Source organism: Tursiops truncatus, chromosome 6, assembly GCF_011762595.2.
Source record: "Tursiops truncatus isolate mTurTru1 chromosome 6, mTurTru1.mat.Y, whole genome shotgun sequence".
Classification (NCBI taxonomy): domain Eukaryota; kingdom Metazoa; phylum Chordata; class Mammalia; order Artiodactyla; family Delphinidae; genus Tursiops; species Tursiops truncatus.
This window is the reverse complement of record NC_047039.1, coordinates 66699509-66721294: the sequence shown is the minus strand read 5'-3', so window position 1 is coordinate 66721294 and position 21786 is coordinate 66699509. Positions and strand designations below refer to the sequence as shown.

The window sequence follows — 21786 nt, the reverse complement described above, 5'->3', positions numbered from 1 at the left end:
AATACTGATTAACTTTTTTTATTAAGAAAAATATGTTATTTAAACTTCAAGAGTAATCAGTAGAATAGGCTTAGAATATATAACTTTAGGAAAAAAAAATGGAATAAGAAAACCTTGATCAACAGCAACAGAAAGTAGAAAGGGGAATAGGAAGAATCAAACAAAAAGCATAGGAAGTAGAAAACAATGGTAAATGTGAACTGGTTAAACTCCTTTACTGTATGAAAAAGTGTCTCTCACACCAAACTGAAAAAATTACAAAGCAAAACCCAGTATATGTTATTTACAGCAGATAAAATAAAAACATGATGCAGAAAGAACAAACAATAAAGCTTTAAAATCTAGAAAGCAAGAACTAATACAATTACAAGGAAAAATAGACAAATCTACATTCACAGAAGGTACTGATACTTTAAAATGGATGTCAGGTTGGTAAGAAAAAAAAATAAGTAGAACATTTGCATAATTATAGTAAGCTTGATATATATATAGCTATATATCTATATTTATATGTATAAAAAACCACCCCTAAAGACAGAATACATTCTTTATGAATGTATGAAGAACACATACAAAACCAAATATAAAAGTCCAAAAGAGGTTTCCAAAAATTCTAAAATAAAGTCATAAAGGCCACATTTATTACTCATAAAGCAATATAACTGGAACTACACATTTTTTAAAAAGCTTAAAAATTCCATATCCAAGTAAATTGAAACAGTAAGAACTCCTATGTAAGCTTAAACAGAAATATTTAAATGAGAATTATAAAATCTTAAACAGAAAAGCAGTACATATCACACATATGAAATGTATAACCAAATGATAACCAGAAAAAAATTTATACCCTAAAATGTATTAAAAATTAAGAAAGGCTAAAAATTCAAGAACTTACGAAAGTGACAAACTGGCAATTATGATAAGGGAAAAAAAGAAAACATTGGTTTTAGGAGTACTAAACTACTTAAAAGGTTGGCATAACACTAAAAAAAAAACAGTTAAGAATGGAATAAAATAAAATTTTAGGTCAATCTCAGATGGTGCAAAACAATCCTAAAAAGAAGATTTTCTATTTGAATCCAGGAACATATTAAAATACCAAGTAAGATTTATGACAAAATGCAAGGACGGTTCAATGTTAGACAACCTATCAACCTAGTATTCCCGTTTGGGGTTTTAAAGGTGAATCTTTGTGCCTTTTTCCTTCTAAACTCTAACTAAATAACAGAAACGGAGCAAAAAGGGCTCAATCTCACAAGAACAAAAGGAGTAAGGGAGGAGACATCAATAACTGGAGATTTCAATAAATACTCAGAAGAGTAAATGTAGTAGAGGGACAACTAATTTAGCAGCCTATTATAGGAACCACAGTGTAAAGGGTGAGTGAAAGAGAAAGAAACAAGAAAAGAACTGACTCTTCTTAAAAAAAAAATATCCTGGAGACTCTTAGAACTAGGAAATATCAAGTAAAAAGACATTACATATTAAGTAAGATTTTTATGGAAAATGTTATTTTACATTGGGGAAAGTAGAGTGCGGCACTGGGAGCTACTTCTGAGTTCTGCAAGTTGTTTAATTTTGTTGAGTCTCTATTTCTCTACCAGGTATTTGGACACAATGGTGACTGCCCTGTACATACTTTAGAGGGATTTAGAGAAAGGAGATTTTGCTATAAATACATTATTGTTGAGCCTTCCAAAGTAAATTAAAAAAAAAAAAAAAAGAGAGAGAGAAAGACACACACACCCCACATAGAGAATTACCCCTACCAACCCTACACTACCCTCCTACCCCAATGCCTTCACACCACCTCTATGCACACACCTTGAGCACTAACGCTAGCAAGCAAGCTTCTGTCATGAAAATGTGAGGTTTATTCTCTGGAGAAGTTAAATGAGAGAGGATTGGAACTTGAAGATAAAGGCATAGGAAAAGGGGTAAGGCTGAAAACTGAGAGATTAACGTCATGCTTTAAACACCAGGAATGCTTCAAGACATGCATCTATCCCTAAGAAAGGTAATACAAACTTTAGTTTCTGAATGGTCCTGGAGAACAGAACCCCAAATACATTTTGGGATCTGTTAGCTAAAAAGCCCACTTTCTTGCCCAATTATCCTAAAATAATTTTGTCATCAAGTCCCATCCATGCACAATGGATTTATAATCAGCTTTTTTAATACCCAACTCTTAATATAAACAAACAACAGAATAAATCCCTTATAATTTAATTTCTGCTATTAAGATAACTAAATCCAACTTTACCATCACCCTATTAAATACATATCTATTGCACCCTATAATGCATATCTATGAGTAGTTTAGAGCCATTTTCCCCATTTATCCTCCGTGCAAGTGCTGTACTTCCAAAGCTTAGTTCCCCTCACAGATTAAGATAAGAAATAGAGAATGAGGAGGATCTCAGACAATTCCCAAACAAGAAGGTGTCTCATAATCTACACCTGAACACAAAAGTTAGGGCAAATTAACATAACAAAAATTTCAATACAAGATCTTACATGTTTATCTTTCCTTTCTATAACATCTTGCTTTTGTTTGCATTTTTGAGATGTCTCCTTAATATCTGTTGCCTGTAAGATTGAACCAGAAGAGGGGAAGTTAGTTAAAAATTCAAGCAAGGCAATTATGTGACCCCACTCATCCAAATATTAAGTTGCTATGTAAGTTTACCCACAATGATTTTCTATGGTTTCTTTCCAACTAAATTCATAATTATCACCCAAAATACCAACAATTATTTGAAAATCTATGAAAGGTTATTCCTATAGATATTAAAAATAGCTGCAGCAATATGTATACATATGTTTCTGTATCTCTTCACATTTATTTTCTCATGTTATTTTATCCTAGAAACGATTACATAGAATTGCAGGGTCCATTCTCAAAACAATATCTGACGCCAGAATCTCACCTAAAGGTTAAAAGCCATGATCACAAAAAATTTCAATTTACATTTTCAAAATATCAAGAATATTCCATAGGCCATTATATTATTTATTCCAAGAAACATCAGGATTTTTATATTACATTCCTCCAAAAGGGTATATAGTTACAAAGCATGTATAATAAATTCACAAAAGGAGTTAAACGTTTCTAGGAATACTACTCTGAATCCTCCTGTTATTAAAACAATAACATTTCATTTTTCTCTTTTTATGTCTTGGAATTTCTATAGAGTAGCAAGCTCCTATAAAGTAGCAAGTGATGATTAGGACCTTGAAAGATCTGTGGTAGTAGAATTCCTAGTAAAAGAACTTAAGGAACTAAAGTTAACAAGTAAATCTACAAAGCATTTTAAAAGACCTGCAAAATATTTTTTGTATTTGCTAAAATAAAATACAGGAAATCCAAAATTGAGCCAGAAAAGTACCTTCTCTTTGATTCGAGCCTCCAAATTGTGACGCTGCCTTTCAATTTCTTCAATGCGTTGTGTTATAGGAATCTGCCCTTCTTTAAGTTTCCTGACCTCTTCCTTCGCTCGGTCCCGAGCTAGTTTTACTTCTTCATAGTCCTGACGAACATTTTCATATTCCTTGTAATGAATTCAAGAAAGAGAAGTTAATGCACTCCTAGCTTAAAGTAACACAAATACAAAAATCAAGGTACAGGCAGAAACCAAATCTATGAAAAAGATGGTTTTGAATCCCTTTAGCAGGTCTATTAATAAAAAATTTGCCCTCTGAAACAACTTCAGAAATAGTAAATACCAACATAATGATTAACTCAGTGATACTCACTGAGCACTTAACTCTATCACTAGGCCAGACTCTCTGTCTTCCATCCCTTCCTGTTATTGAAATTTACATCCTAATGGCTTCTAACAGTAGGACCTCCTCTAGTCTCTCAATAAAGAAGGCATTCAAAAACATATAAAGAACCAAAAGAAACTCAGTTATGAAAAATAAAAATGAAAAAACAAAAAGTAAAATGGCTCAAGAGAAAAGCAAAATGTAGCATGCAGGTGAAAATGATGCTTGTCACATCACAGGAATTAATAAATATTTGCTAAAAAAAATTAAGGGGAGTGCTAAGAGAGCATATAGTAAGAATGAATGGGATGAAGAAAGGTAAGAAAAGAATACAAATAAAATTAGAGTAAACCAAAAAAAGGAAAAAATGAAAAAAGATTGAAATCAATCTTGAAAGAAAAGGGAGAAATCAAAAGACTTAAAAAGACAAACATAAAGCAGGTGCAAGAATAATAATGGACATAGGATAAACCTAATCAAAGTGAGCTGAAGGAAGAAAAAAGTTTAAGAAAATGGAATTATGGGAAAGGATAGGGTGAAGCAGGGGTGGTGGGGTTAGGGTGGGTGGGAGAAGTTCACAAATAAAGCCACATATTTCTCCAATCTAATAATTATTTCCATCCTAGCCTTAAAAACATTATTAGGGCTTCCCTGGTGGCGCCGTGGTTGAGAGTCCGCCTGCCGATGCAGGGGACACGGGTTCGTGCCCCTGTCCGGGAGGATCCCACGTGCCACGGAGCGGCTGGGCCCGTGAGCCATGGCCGCTGAGCCTGAGCATCCAGAGCCTGCGCTCCGCAACGGGAGAGGCCACAGCGGTGAGAGGCCCGCATACCGCAAAAAAAAAAAAACCAAAAAAAACCAAAAAAAACCATTATTAAACTTTCTTATTTTGTTTCACCCACTGAAAAGTAATGTATTGAGGGAAATGAATCTTTGGCCCAAACTGTGGTTTTAAACAGTATACATTACAGAGTGACTAAAAACAGTAGTTTCAGTAAGCTTATGAAGCATAATGAGTAGAAGATTACAATTAATATCCTTCAGCTTTGTCTGTAGCTGAAGCTGATATTAGTAGCACACTCAAAGTAAATTCTCAGTGACCTGAGGACACTCAAAGATTTAATTTTTACATATGTAAACATTTTAGCTGATTAACATTTTATAAAACAAAACTATCTGTTGACTCAAATCTGGAAAAATTAAGGACACAGACTTAATCAACATGCAATAACAACATAGCACACAGTTATATAATAACACAAAGAAAGAGAAAAATGTTACTATGTATGATATACAAAGCAAAAATGAACAAAAGCACCTAATTTGAATACACAGCAATTAGTGCCTTCTTTATAACTTTTCTGCTAATTAAAGAATCACTATTTTCACCTTTAATAACTCACACTTACCACCCATGGCCTTTTTGCTTCAAGCATCTCAATCAAATCTAAATGTCGCTTACGTTCATAGAACCTCTCCACATCTTGTTTATATCTTTCATTCCTCTGAATCATCTTCTCTAGATATTCAGTTTTCTCTTTGCATGAGGTCTAAAATAAATATTTCTTTAACAATTAGTTTAACTGAAGAAAGACAAAAGGTCAAAGCTTTTAATAATGAAAAATGTACCGTGCTAACAAAATTTCACAATAAATGATTCCATAGGAGTTCTTAACTGTGTGCAACTAATGTGCACACCTGAATTCTGGTCTAGGTTCTACTATTTATTAATTATGGGACTGTGAGGAAGCCCTGCCACATCTCTAAGCCTGGATTCTTCTTGCCTAAAGAGAAGAGAGGTATCTGCCCCATTCACCTCAACGGTAGAAGCAACTCAACCTACTACAGGTGAAAGCTCAACAAAAGCTGTAACATGACATACAAATGAAGAGTGGTATTATTATGATTACTATGTTATAAATACCAATGACTGAAGGACTTAGAAATGAGATAAAGGAAAGCTAAAATTCAGCCTTTATATTGTGATTTAACAAATGCCAAAAATGTACTCAGAGCTTAGTAAAATACGTTTGTTTTCTTTCAGAGTTTGGTAGGTAGTTTCAGTGAGTGTTTCAGAGGGGAGTATTAAGATTGTTTGATGTGGCAAAAAGTAAAAGGACCGACAGAGTATATAAAGTAGGATAAAATAATTACAACTCCTTTGGCCATTCGCTCTGAATAAGTATAACAAAAATAGTATTAAATTATAATAAAGCTCATTATCAAGTACAGACAGTTACAGTTTAAGAGAAAGCATTTGTTTACAAGATTTCTCATTACAAAAATTTACTGAATTTATTTTAGCTGCTGAGATATGGAAAATGATTCATTAAATAAAGCACCTTTTCGAATGATATGCTAAAAAGAACATTTTAATTTATTTATTAAAGGTGAAAATAAAAATCAAACAGTGCAACTAAATGTACAGTTCTTTTACAAAGTCCATCCTCACACAACTGAAAACAATATGAGAACTGGCTCAACAGAGACTATATTAAAAGCTACATATCTGCTGTATTTCCCAAAGCCTTACAGAGTGCCTGGCATATAGTAGGTGTTTAGTAAATACTGAATGAATAAAAGAATAACACTGAAACCTCCTGAGAGAAAAAAAATACTTTATAATACTATTATCGGTTCTTTAGAACAGGGGTCCCCAACCCCCAGTCTGTAGACCGGTACTGGTCCGTGTCCTGTTAAGAACCAGGCCGCACAGCAGGAGGCAGGCGAGTGAAGCTTCATCTGCTGCTCCCCATCGCTCGCGTTACTGCCTGAACCATCTCCCACCCCTCCCCCCATCCGTAGAAAAACTGCCTTCCATGAAACCGGTCCCTGGTGCCGAAAAGGTTGGGGACTGCTGCTTTAGAAATTCAATTAATAACATATATTTGATGAAATGACAGTCAAAATTTTCAAACTTTATATAAAATCCATTCCCACTTTTTGTCATCTAACTTAATGTTAGCAACAAAATCCTAGGTGAAAAAAAATCACAAATATATGAATGCACTCAATGAATCAAAACTACTATTTACTTTCCCACATTTTGAGACACAGAAATCAATGAGAGACATAAAATGAGTTGTCTATTTATAAATACCTCTAGTTGTTTTTCTTTCTCCCTGAAGTTTTTGAGTTCACAGTGGTATTTGTGCATTTCTGGAGGACCAATTGACTTCTCAGTAGCTTCAAGGAGTTCAATTTTACTGAGTTTAGCAAATTCTCCAACTTTATCCTAGAGCAAAAAACTTAAATATCAGTTAATATTATCGTTTATAAATATCTTCAAAACATTTTTCCTTCAATGATATTTGTCAAGAAGAAACTCATTTAAAAGAAAAAATCCCCTTTATTTTGAGATGTGAATCTTAATATAAACCCTGTCCTTCATATATCATTCTTTAAAATAATAAACTTAGGTATAAACTGTCATCTTTTTGAGAACCTAAAAAAAATTTCAATGTCAACATTTCCAGGTTTTAAGTTTTATACACATTTAACAAATAGTTTGGAAAGAAAAGAAAAAATACTCCCCTGGACTGAAATGATTATCTACTACACATAATTTGGAATGAAATACTAGAAGTTAAAAAAAAACACACACAGAGCAATTTAAAACATCTACTTCTGCAGATAGTCTTATAACAGCTGATAAATACTTTAAAATTTTAACTTTTCTTTCACTTGGATATAGTAATCAAATCATCAGTTTCTGAAGAAAAAAATGAACTATAATTCGGTCACTAGACTGCATTCAAAGACAAATTTAAAAGATCTGATTTTAACAAATAACATGCAATATCAGGATGTTTTATTTTTACTAAACAAACTTAAAATATGAAAGGTTTTTAGAAGGCACACCTATAGATTTAAAAGTCTTAGTATATAAAATATTTTATATAAACACATTGATTAAGAAGTTGTTTATTAACAAAATTTTATGAGTCTATGAATGGGAGCACACAGCTGTTCAAGCTACTCTCTGTACTTAAAAATAATACCTTTATTTCCTTTACAATACTTTAACAGGCTCATTAATTGAATATTTACAAATTACTACAAATTAGTAAGATTATACTGTAAGAGATGAGATGCTACCTTTTACAAAGAACTGTAAGTATTAAGACCACTATGCTCATTTTAAATAGTAACCATTACAATACTCTTAAAAAGTATTTACATTCTTATATGACATAAAGAGGAAACATACACAAAATTTCCCCACATTTACATTTAATTCTCTCATACCTGAGGTAGAAACTGGCAAAGATTGCCCACTTGAATATTTAAGGCTGCAACCTGCTCTTCTACTACTTTCTGAGTTGTAGATTTTTTGTTGATGAACCAAAAGGACTGATTTTTTGCCACATCAATCTCACGAGTGATTACAAGATTTCCAGAAGTCCTGAACCTAGTTAAAAAATAAATTAAAAATATTTATACTCAAAATACATAATTTTAGAAATAAAATTTCTAAAATTCTCTTGCATCAAAGGTTGCCACATAGGATTATTATTATAATTTTTACTCCTTTTGACATTTTGGCCCCTCCAAAGAAGAAAAGCCTGACATTAGTGATAATACGTAACTGACCACCTGTAGGTTATTACTCTTTCAACATTTGAAATTATTTAAACTGTTAAAATAAAATTAAAACAAATGCCAATACTAATTCCCAAACACTGCCAGAGGAGTTATTTATCCTTTAATCATTATGCTACACTCCAATCACGTGTTGACTACAATTTTAAATGGGTTGGTATATAAAAGCATACAACAGTTAAACCTCGAAACTCTCTCTACTTGGAAAATGTATGAATGAAAACTAACTCTTACATATGCATTTCCAGACATCAAAACCAGCCTGCCCATACAGGTGGCCCATGGTTTCCTCATCTTACACTCCACCACTCTAAATTCAGAGGAGACTGTACCACATGACTATAAGGAACATTAAAAAATAGAAAATCTGAAAGAAGGGTATTTACTTATTTCTTGATTTAAAAGTACTACTGCTTCACATCTCCTATCTACTCATCCATCTTCTTCACTGGCAATCAGCAGCATGGAAGAAGACCTGGGACCACCAGAGAGACAAGGTGCCATTGTTTGGGTGTGTGTGAGGAAAGGGGTGGGACCACCATAGAAGCTCCTTTCTCTGCACGCGTTTTCAGGCGGCAGGGCACCACCTACAAGAGCTCCAGGGATGGGTGCGAGCCACCACTGCCATCTAGGACTCCAGAGATGGGCGTGGACTGCTGCCGCTACCAAGGGTCCCATGAGTGGATGCTGGTTGTTTCCCCCACCTCCTGGACACATGCGCAGGCAGTGCACCTGCATAGCCCCTATCAAGGGATAACAGCCAGCACACGCTGAGGAAAGAAACGGCAAGCATCCAAACCAAAAGCAACCCTCACACCAAAAACATATTAAACCCACACAAGCTACACAGGGACACTTCTGCCTATTAATAGCCCTCCAAGACTACAGTATATAATTGTGTATTTACACAGAGTAAGAGGGATATAAGGGAACCATTCCCAGTGAAAAGACCAAGAGAATTCCCCTGAAGGAACAATGAAACAGACCTCTTCAGTCTAACAGACACCAAGTTCAAAAAGAAGGTAACAAAAATACTGAAGGAATTAAGAAAGGCTATCAACAGAAATGCAAATTACTGTAAAAAGGAAGTAGAAACTATAAGGAAGAGACAAGAAAAATTAGAAAATTCATTTGCCGAGACAAAAGCTGAGCTAAAGGCAATGAAGAGCAGAATGAATAATGCAGAAGAAAGAGTAAGCGATCTGGAAGACAGAATAATGGAAATTACCCGATCAAAACAGCAGACAGAAAGCCAAATGAAAAAAAAAAAAGAAAGCAATATAAGAGACCTATGGGATAATACAAAGCATGCCAATCTACGGATAACAAGGATTCCAGAAGGAGAAGAAAGAGAAAAGGGGATTGAAAATGTATTTGAAGAAACTATGGCTGAAAACTTACCAAACCTAAAGAAGGAAACAGATATCCAGATACAGGAAAAAGAAGGTCCCAAAAAAGATGAACCCAAACAGACCTACATCAAGAAATATTATAATAAAAATGTCAGAACAGTACCGCTTAAAGGAGTTCCAGAGACGGGTGTGAGCCGCGGTTAAAAGCACGGACCCCAGAGACAGGCATGAGACACTAAGGCCGCTGCTGCGGCCACCAAGAAGCCTGTGTGTGAGCATAGGTCACTCTCCACACCTCCCTTCCAGGAGCCTATGCAGCCTGCCACTGCCAGGGTCCCGGGATCCAGGGACAACTTCCCTGGGAGAACGCACAGCGTGTCTCAGGCTGGTGCAACGTCCCGCTGGCCTCTGCCGTCGCAGGCCTGTCCCGCACTCCGTGCCCCTCCATCCCCCCTGGCCTGAGTGAGCCACAGCCCCTGAATCAGCGGCTCCTTTAACCCCGTCCTGTCTAAGCAAAGAACAGACGCCCTCCAGCAACCTACACACAGAGGCGGGGCCAAATCCAAAGCTGAGCCCTGGGAGCTGTGAGAACAAAGAAGAGAAAGGGAAATCTCTCCAGCAGCCTCAGAAGCAGCAGATTAAAGCTCCACAATCAACTTGATGCACCTTGCATCTGTGGAATACCTGAATAGACAACGAATCATCTCAAATTGAGGAGGTGGACTTTGAGAGCAAGATTTATGACGTTTCCCCCTTTTCGTCTTTTTGTGAGTGTGTATGTGTATGCTTCTGTGTGAGATTTTGTTGGTATAGTTTTGCTTCCACCATTTGTCCTAGGGTTCTATCCATCCGTTTTTTGTTGTTGTTTTTTTGTTTTAAAAAATTTTTTTTCTTAATAATTATTTTTTATTTTAATAACTTTATTTTATTTTACTTTATCCTCCTTCCTTCCTTCCTACCTTCCTTCCCTCCCTCCCTCCCCCCCCTTTAGACAAAAATCATCCCAAATTGAGGAGGTGGAATTTGAGAGCAAGATTTATGATTTTTTCCCCTTTTCCTCTTTTTGTGAGTGTGTATGTGTATGTTTCTGTGTAAGATTTTGTCTGTATAGCTTTGCTTTCACCATTTGTGCTAGGGTTCTATCGGTCTTTTTTCTTAAAAAAATTTTTTTTCTTAATAATTATTTTAATAACTTTATTTTATCTTACTTTTTCTTTCTCTCTCTCTCTCTTTTACTAATTCTTTCTTTCTACTTTTTCTCCCTTTTATTCTGAGCCGTGTGGATGAAAGGCTCTTGGTGCTGCAGCCAAGAGTCAGTGCTGTGCCTCTGAGGTGGGAGAGACGACTTCAGGACACTGGTCCACAAGAGACCTTCCAGCTCCACATAATATCAAACGGTGAAAATCTCCCAGAGATATCCATCTCAACACCAGCACCCAGCTTCACTCAACGACCAGCAAGATAAAGTGCTGGACACCCTATGCCAAACAACTAGCAAGACAGGAACACAACCCCACCCATTAGCAGAGAGGCTGCCTAAAATCATAATAAGGCCACAGACACCCCAAAACACACCACCAGACGTGACCTGCCCACCAGAAAGACAAGATCCAGCCTCATCCACCACAACACAGGCACTAGTCACCTCCACCAGGAAGTCTACACAACCCACTGAACCAACCTTAGCCACTAGGGACAGACACCAAAAACAACGGGAACTACGAACCTGCAGCCTGCAAAAAGGAGACACCAAACACAGTAAGATAGGCAAAATGAGAAGACAGAAAAACACACAGCAGATGAAGGAGTAAGATAAAAACCCACCAGACCTAACAAATGAAGAGGAAATGGGCAGTCTACCTGAAAAAGAATTCAGAATAATGATAGTAAAGATGATACAAAATCTTGGAAATACAATGGAGAAAAGGCAAGAAACGTTTAACAAGGACCTAGAAGAACTAAAGATGAAACAAGTAATGATGAACAACACAATAAATAAAATTAAAAATACTCTAGATGGGATCAACAGCAGAATAACTGAGGCAGAAGAACGAATAAGTGACCTGGAAAATAAAATAGTGGAAATAACTACTGCAGAGCAGAATAAAGAAAAAAGAATGAAAAGAACTGAGGACAGTCTCAGAGACCTCTGGACAACATTAAACGCACCAACATTCAAATTATAGGGGTTCCAAAAGAAGGAGAGAAAAAGAAAGGGACTGAGAAAATATTTGAAGAGATTATAGTTGAAAACTTCCCTAATATGGGAAAGGAATTAGTTAATCAAGTCCAGGAAGCACAGAGAGTCCCATACAGGATAAATCCAAGGAGAAATACGCCAAGACACATATTAGTCAAACTGTCAAAAATTAAATACAAAGAAAACATATTAAAAGCAGCAAGGGAAAAACAACAAATAACACACAAGGGAATCCCCATAAGGTTAACAGCTGATATTTCAGCAGAAACTCTGCAAGCCAGAAGGGAGTGGCAGGACATACTTAAAGTGATGAAGGAGAAAAACCTGCAACCAAGATTACTCTGCCCAGCAAGGATCTCATTCGGATTTGATGAAGAAATTAAAACCTTTACAGACAAGCAAAAGCTGAGAGAGTTCAGCACCACCTAACCAGCTTTACAACAAATGCTAAAGGAACTTCTCTAGGCAAGAAACACAAGAGAAGGATAAGACCTACAATAACAAACACAAAACAATTAAGAAAATGGGAATAGGAACATACATATCGATAATTACCTTAAATGTAAATGGACTAAATGCTCCCACCAAAAGACACAGATTGACTGAATGGATACAAAAACAAGACCCTTATATATGCTGTCTACAAGAGACCCACTTCAGACCTAGAGACACATACAGACTGAAAGTAAGGGGATGGAAAAAGATATTCCATGCAAATGGAAACCAAAAGAAAGGTGGAGTAGCAATTCTCATATCAGACAAAACAGATGTTAAAATAAAGACTATTAGAAGAGACAAAAAGGACACTACATAATGATCAAGGGATCGATCCAAGAAGAAGATATAACAATTGTAAATATTTATGAACCAACATAGGAGCACCTCAATATATAAGGCAAATACTAACAGCCATAAAAGGGGAAATTGACAGTAACATGTTCATAGTAGGGGACTTTAACAACCCACTTTCACCAATGGACAGATCATCCAAAATGAAAATAAATAAGGAAACCCAAGCTTTAAATGATACATTAAACAAGATGGACTTAATTGATATTTATAGGACATTCCATCCAAAAACAACAGAATACACATTTTTCTCAAGTGCTCATGGAACATTCTCCAGGATAGATCATATCTTGAGTCACAAATCAAGCCTTGGTAACTTTAAGAAAATTGAAATTGTATCAAGTATTTTTTCCGACCACAATGCTATGAGACTAGATATCAATTACAGGAAAAGATCTGTAAAAAAAAAAAAACACACGGAGGCTAAACAATACACTACTTAATAACGCAGTGATCACTGAAGAAATCAAAGAGGAAATCAAAAAATACCTAGAAACAAATGACAATGGAGACACAACGACCCAAAACCTATGGGATGCAGCAAAAGCAGTTCTAAGAGGGAAGTTTATAGCAATACAATCCTACCTTAAGAAACAGGAAGCATCTCGAATAAACAACCTAACCTTGCACCTAAAGCAATCAGACAAAGAAGAACAAAAAAAACCCCCAAAGTTAGCAGAAGGAAAGAAATCATAAAAATCAGATCAGAAAAAAATGAAAAAAAATGAAGGAAACGATAGCAAAGATCAATAAAACTAAAACCTGGTTCTTTGAGAACATAAATGAAATTGATAAACCATTAGCCAGACTCATCAAGAAAAAAAGGGAGAAGACTCAAATCAATACAATTAGAAATGAAAAAGGAGAAGTAACAACTGACACTGCAGAAATACAAAGGATCATGAGAGATTACTACAAGTAACTCTATGCCAATAAAATGGACTACCTGGAAGAAATGGACAAATTCTTAGAAATGCACAACCTTCTGAGACCGAACCAGGAATAGAAAATATGAACAGACCAATCACAAGCACTGAAATTGAAACTGTGATTAAAAATCTGCCAACAAACAAAAGCCCTGGACTAGATGGCTTCACAGGCGAATTCTATCAAACATTTAGAGAAGAGCTAACACCTATCCTTCTCAAACTCTTCCAAAATATAGCAGAGGGAGGAACTCATTCTATGAGGCTACCTTCAACTTGATACCAAAACCAGAAAGGGATGTCACAAAGAAAGAAAATTACAGGCCAATATCACTGATGAACACAGATGCAAAAATCCTCAACAAAATACTAGCAAACAGAATCCAATAGCACATTAAAAGGATCATACACCATGATCAAGTGGGATTTATTCCAGGAATGCAAGGATTCTTCAATATATGCAAAAAATCAATGTGATAAACCATATTAACAAATTGAAGGAGAAAAACCATATGATCATCTCAATAGATGGAGAGAAAGCTTTCGACAAAATTCAACACCCATTTATGATAAAAACGCTGCAGAATGCAGGCATAGAGGGAAATTTCCTCAACATAATAAAGGCCATATATGACAAACCCACAGCCAACATCGTCCTCAATGGTGAAAAACTGAGACCATTTCCACTAAGATCAGGAACAGGACAAGGTTGCCCACTCTCACCACTCTTATTCAACATAGTTTTGGAAGTTTTAGCCACAGCAATCAGAGAAGAAAAAGAAATAAAAGGAATCCAAACCGGAAAAGAAGAAGTAAAGCTGTCACTGTTTGCAGATGACATGATCCTATACATAGAGAATCCTAAAGATGCTATCAGAAAACTACTAGAGCTAATCAATGAATTTGGTAAAGTAGCAGGATACAAAATTAATGCACAGAAATCTCTGGCATTCCTATAAACTAATGATGAAAAATCTGAAAGTGAAATCAAGAAAACACTCCCATTTACCACTGCAACAAAAAGAATAAAACATCTAGGAATAAACCTACCTGAGACAAAAGACCTGTATGCAGAAAATTATAAGACACTGATGAAAGAAATTAAAGATGATACAAATAGATGGAGAGATATACCATGTTCTTGGATTGGAAGAATCAACATTGTGAAAATGACTCTACTATCCAAAGCAATCTACAGATTCAATGCAATCCCCATCAAACTACCACTGGCATTTTTCACAGCACAAGAGCTAAAAATTTCACAATTTATATGGAAACACAAAAGACCCCTAATAGCCAAAGCAATGTTGAGAACGAAAAACAGAGCTGGAGGAATCAGACTCCCTGACTTCAGACTATACTACAAAGCTACAGTAATCAAGACAGTATGGTACTGGCACAAAAACAAAACAGGATAGAAAGCCCAGAGATAAACCCATGCACATATGGTTACCTTATCTTTGATAAAGGAGGCAGGAATGTACAGTGGAGAAAGGACAGCCTCTTCAATAAGTGGTGCTGGGAAAACTGGACAGGTACATGTAAAAGTATGAGATTAGATCACTCCCTAACACCATACACAAAAGTAAGCTCAAAATGGATTAAAGACCTAAATGTAAGGCCAGACACTATCAAACTCTTAGAGGAAAACACAGGAAGAACACTCTATGACATAAATCACAGCAAGATCCTTTTTGACCCACCTCCTAGAGAAATGGAAATAAAAACAAAAATAAACAAATGGGACCTAATGAAACTTCAAAGGTTTTGCACAGCAAAGGAAACCATACACAAGACCAAAAGACAACCCTCAGAATGGGAGAAAATATTTGCAAATGAAGCAATTGACAAAGGATTAATCTCCAAAATTTATAAGCAGCTCATGCAGCTCAATAACAAAAAAACAACCCAATCCAAAAATGGGCAGAAGACCTAAATAAACATTTCTCCAAAGAAGATATACAGACTGCCAACAAACACATAAAAGAATGCTCAACATCATTAATCATTAGAGAAATGCAAATCAAAACGACAATGAGATATCATCTCACACCAGTCAGAATGGCCATCATCAAAAAATCTAGAAACAATAAATGCTGGAGAGGGTGTGGAGAAAAGGGAACACTCTTGCACTGCTGGTGGGAATGTGAATTGGTTCAGCCACTATGGAGAACAGTATGGAGGTTCCTTAAAAAACTACAAATAGAACTACCATATGACCCAGCAATCCCACTACTGGGCATATACCCTGAGAAAACCAAAATTCAAAGAGTCATGTACCAAAATGTTCATTGCAGCTCTATTTACAATAGCCCGGAGATGGAAACAACCTAAGTGCCTGTCATCAGATGAATGGATAAAGAAGATGTGGCACATATATACAATGGAATATTACTCAGCCATAAAAAGAAACGAAATTGAGCTATTTGTAATGAGGTGGATAGACCTAGAGTCTGTCATACAGAGTGAAGTAAGTCAGAAAGAAAAAGACAAATACCATATGCTAACACATATATATGGAATTTAAGAAAAAAAATGTCATGAAGAACCTAGGGGTAAGGCAGGAATAAAGACGCAGACCTCCTAGAGAACGGACTTGAGGTTATGGGGAGGGGGAAGGGTGAGCTGTGACAGGGCGAGAGAGAGTCATGGGCATATAGACACTAACAAACGTAGTAAGGTAGATAGCTAGTGGGAAGCAGCCGCATGGCACAGGGATATTGGCTCGGTGCTTTGTGACAGCCTGGAGGGGTGGGATAGGGAGGGTGGGAGGGAGGGAGACGCAAGAGGGAAGACATATGGGAACATATGTTTATGTATGACTGATTCACTTTGTTATAAAGCAGAAACTAATACACCATTGTAAAGCAATTATACCCCAATAAAGATGTTAAAAAAAAAAAAAAAAAAGAGTCATGTACCAAAATGTTCATTGCAGCTCTATTTACAATAGCCCAGAGATGGAAACAACCTAAGTGTCCATCTTCAGATGAATGGATAAAGAAGATGTGGCACATATATACAATGGAATATTACTCAGCTGTAAAAAGAAACGAAATTGAGCTATTTGTAATGAGGTGGATGGACCTGGAGTCTGTCATACAGAGTGAAGTCAGTCAGAAAGAGAAAGACAAATACCGTATGCTAACACATATATATATGGAATTTAAGGAAAAAAATGTCATGAAGAACCTAGGGGTAAGACAGGAATAAAGACACAGACCTACTAGAGAACGGACTTGAGAATATGGGGAGGAGGAAGGGTGAGCTGTGACAAAGCGAGAGAGAGGCATGGACATATATACACTACCAAACGTAAGGTAGATTGCTAGTGGGAAGCAGCTGCATAGCACAGGGAGATCAGCTCGGTGCTTTGTGACCGCCTGGAGCAGTGGGATAGGGAGGGCGGGAGGGAGGGAGACACAGGAGGGAAGAGATATGGGAACATATGTATATGTATAACTGATTCACTTTGTTATAAAGCAGAAAGTAGCACACCATTTTAAAGCAATTACACTGCAATAAAGATGTTAAAAAAAAAGATGAGGTGGCACATATATACAATGGAATATTACTCAGCCATAAAAGGAAATGAAATTGACCTATTTGTAATGAGGTGGATAGACCTAGAGTCTGTCGTACAGAGTGAAGTAAGTCAGAAAGAGAAAGACAAATACCGTATGCTAACTCATATATATGGAATTCAAGAAAAAAAAATGTCAGGAAGAACCTAGGGGTAAGACAGGAATAAAGACACAGACCTACTAGAGAATGGACTTGAGGATATGGGGAGGGGGAAGGGTAAGCTGTGACAAAGCGAGAGAAAGGCATGGACATATATACACTACCAAATGTAAGGTAGATAGCTAGTGGGAAGCAGCTGCATAGCACAGGGAGATCAGCTCGATGCTTTGTGACCACCTGGAGGGGTGAGATAGAGAGGGTGGGAGGGAGGGAGACACAAGAGGGAAGAGATATGGGAACATATGTATATGTATAACTGATTCACTTTGTTATAAAGCAGAAACTAACACACTATTGTAAAGCAATTATACTCTAATAAAAAAAAATAAAAATGGCAGAAGTTAAAAATAAAGAGAAGATTCTAAAGGCAGCAAGAGAAAAACGAAGAGTTAAATTCAAGGGAACCCCCATAAGACTATCAGCTGATTTCTCCACAGAAACACTGCAGGCCAGAAGGGAGTGGCAAAGTATATTCAAAGTCTTAAAAGGGAAAATTGTGCAACCTAGAATACTCTACCTAGCAAGATTATCGTTTAGAATAGGAGGAGAGATAAAGAATTTCTCAGACAAGCAAAAACTAAAAGAATACAGCAATACTAAACCTATCCTAAAAGAAATATTGAAAGGTCTTCTCTAAACAGAAAAAAGCAAGAAGATATAGGAATGAGGAAATCACAATTGGAAAGTAAACTACTTAAATAAGCCAGTATACAGATCAAAAAGAAAAAAAAAGAAAAAACCTATTTGTGAAAGCGACGATAAAGACAAGGAACAGCAAAAGAATAAACATGAAGATGTAAAAAAAGGATATCAAAATCATAAAAGTTGGGGAAGAAGAGTTAAGAAAATGTAGATTCTTTTTTTTTTTAGACTGTGTTTAAGGCTGTATGACTATCAGTCTAAAGCAAGCAGATATAAGAAGGGGTTAACATACCTGAAAAACAGGGCAACCATAAATCAAAAACATACAATAGATTCACAAAAACCAAAAAGAAGAGGACACAAGCATAAAATAAAAGAAAGTAATCAAGTCACAAAAAGAAAAACAAAAAAGGAAAGGAACAAAGAAGAAACATACAATCAACTGGAAAACAAGGTTTAAAATGGCAATAAATGTATAGGTATCAATAATTACCTTAAATGTCAATGGACTAAATGCTCCAACAAAAGACAGAGTGGCCGACTGGATGAAAAAACAAGCACCTACAATATGCTGCCTAAGAGAGATCCACCTTAGGACAAAGGACACACACAGACTGAAAGCAAGGGGATGGAAAAAGATATTTCATGCAAACGGAAATGACAAGAATGCGGGAGTCACAATACGTGTATTAGACAAAATAGATTTTAAAACAGAGGCCACAAAGATAAAGAAGGATACTATATAATGATAAAAAGGTCAATAGAAGAAGAGGACTTTACACTCATCAACATATATGCACCTAATATAGGAGAATACAAATACATAAAACATACTAGCAGACATAAAGGCAGAAATTGATGGGAATACAATAATAGGAGACTTTAACACCCCACTCACGTCAACAAACAAATCTTCTAGACAGAAAATCAATAAGGTAGCAGAGATCCTGAATGATACAGTAGAACAGTTAGACTTAATTGGTATTTTCAGAACATTACATCCAAAAAAAACCCAGAAAACACATTCTTTTCAAGTGTACATGGAATATTCTCTAGGACTGACCACATACTAGGGCACAAAACTAACCTCAACAAATTTAAGAGTACAGAAATTATTTCAAGGATCTTCTCCAACCACAATGGCATGAAACAAGAAATCAACCACAGGAAAAGAAATGAGAAAAAAATAATTACACGGAGACTAAACAACATGCTACTAAAAAATCAATGGGTCAACGAGGAAATCAAAAAGGAAATTAAAAATACCTGGAGACAAATGGCAATGAAAACACAACCATACAAAATCTATGAGATGCAGCAAAAGCAGTTCGTAGAGGGAAATTGACAGCAATACAGGCCTTCCTCAAAAAATAAGAAAAACCTCAAATAAACAACCTAACCTACCACCTAAAAGAATTAGAAAAAGAAAAATAAACAAAACCTAAAATCAGCAGAAGGAAGGAAATAATAAAGAACAGAGAGGAAATAAATAAAATAGACATTAAAAACACAACAGAAAAAAATTAGTAAAGCCAAGAGCTGGTTCTTTGAAAGGGTAAACAAAATTGACATGCCTCTGGCCAGGCTCACCAAGAAGAAAAAAGAGAGAATCCAAATAAATAAAATAAGAAATGAAAAAGGAGAAATCTCAACCAATACTGCAGAAATACAAAAAACCATAAAAGAATACTATGAATAATTATATGCCAACAAAGTTGACAACCTGTAAGAAATGGACAACTTTCTAGAAACACAGAGCCCACCAAAACTGAATCAAGAAGAAAGATAATTTGAACAGATCAATCACTATAGGTGAAATAGAATCTGTAATTAAAAAATAAAACAAAGCAAAAAAACTCCCTACAAATAAAAGTCCAGGACCAGATGGCTTCACGGGCGAATTCTACCAAACATACGAAGATCATACTTATACTGATCCTTCTAAAACTCTTTCAAAAGACTGAAGAGGAGGGAACACTCTCAAAAACATTCTATGAAGCCACCATCACCCTGATACCAAAACCAGACAAAGACATCACCAAAAAAGAAAATTATAACATCTTTGATTAGTATAGATGCAAAAGTTCTCAACAAAATATTAGCAAACCAAATCCAACAATACATAAAAAAGATTATACAACATGACCAAGTGGGATTCATCTCAAGTTCACAAGGATGACTCAATATATGCAAATCAATCAATGTTAATACACATTAACTAAAGCCACATCATCATCTCAATAGATACAGAAAAAGGATTTGACGAAATTCAACATTTATTCATGATGAAAACTCTTACCAAAGTGGGTATAGAGGGCACATATCTCAACATAATAAAAGTCATTTATGACAAACCCACAGCCAATATAATACTCAGTGGTGAAAAGTGGAAAGCCTTCTCGCTAAAACTTGGAACAAGACAAGGATCACCACTCTCAACTCTTCTATTCAACATAGTATTGCAAGTCCTAGCCACAGCACTCAGAAAAGAAAAATAGAAAGTATCCAAATTGGAAGGGAAGAGGTAAAATATTTACTATATGTAGATGACATGATAGTATACATAGAAAACCCTAGGGCACCACACAAAAGCCACTAGTGATAAATGAATTCAGCAAAGTAGCAGAATACAAGATTAACATTCAGAAATCAGTTGCATTTCTTTACACTAACAATGAAATATTAGAAAGGGAATGTAAAAAAACAATCCCTTTAAAAATTGCACCAAGGGCTTCCCTGGTGGCGGAGTGGTTGAGTCCGCCTGCCAATGCAGGGGACATGGGTTTGTGCCCCGGTCCGGGAAGATCCCACATGCCGTGGAGCGGCTAGGCCCGTGAGCCATGGCCGCTGGGCCTGCGCATCCATGCTCCACAACGGGAGAGGCCACAACAGTGAGAGGCCCGTGTACTGCAAAAAAAAAAAAAAAAAAAAAAAAAAAATTGCACCAAAAAAACCCCTAGGAATAAACCTGACCAAGGAGGTGAAAGACTTATATGCTGAGAACTATAAAACATTAATAAAGGAAATCAAAGAGGATTCAAAGAAATGAAAAGATATCCCATGCTCTTGGACAGGAAGAATTAATACTGTTAAAACGGCCATACTATCCAAAGCAATCTACAGATTTAATGTGATCCCTAGCAAGTCACCCATGACATTTTTCACATAACTAGAACAAATAATACAAAAATTTATACGGAACCATAGAAGACCCAGAATTGCTAAGGGAGTCCTGAGGAAAAAAAAAAAAAGCAGGAGGTATAACCCTCCCAGACTTCAGACAATACTACAAAGCTACAATAATCAAAACACTGTGGGGTACTGGTACAAAAACAGACATATGGATCAATGGAATAAAATAGAGCCCAGAAATCAACCCACACACCTACGGTCAATCTTTGACAAAGGAGGCAAGAATATAAAATGGGAAAAAGACAATCTCTTCAGCAAGTGGTACTGGGAAAGTTGGACAGTTGCATGTATATCAATGAAGTTAGAACACACCCTCACACTATGCACAAAAACCAACTCAAAATAGCTTAAAGACTTAAACGTAAGACATGACACCATAAAACTACTAGAAGAGAGCAAAGGCAAAACATTCTCTGACATAAATCGTATAAGTGTTTTCTTAGGTTAATCTTCCAAGGGAATAAAAATAAAAACAAAAATAAACAAATGGGACCTAATCAAACCTACAAGA

The 21786-nt window shown here is 36.0% G+C and overlaps 1 protein-coding gene across 6 annotated transcripts in view; it reads right to left on the bottom strand.

Annotated features, from left to right (window-relative positions):
- SMC5 (structural maintenance of chromosomes 5) overlaps positions 1-21786 on the bottom strand; it is a 112833-nt gene that overhangs the window by 65036 nt on the left and 26011 nt on the right. For all 6 annotated transcript variants that reach the window (XM_019934701.3, XM_019934702.3, XM_033858159.2 and 3 more), the window contains 5 exons: positions 8017-8179; positions 6869-7003; positions 5178-5318; positions 3390-3551; positions 2518-2589 (listed from right to left, as the gene is read on the bottom strand). In XM_019934701.3, coding sequence (XP_019790260.1) covers positions 2518-2589; positions 3390-3551; positions 5178-5318; positions 6869-7003; positions 8017-8179 — 673 coding nt within the window. The remainder of the gene's footprint in view (positions 1-2517; positions 2590-3389; positions 3552-5177; positions 5319-6868; positions 7004-8016; positions 8180-21786) is intronic.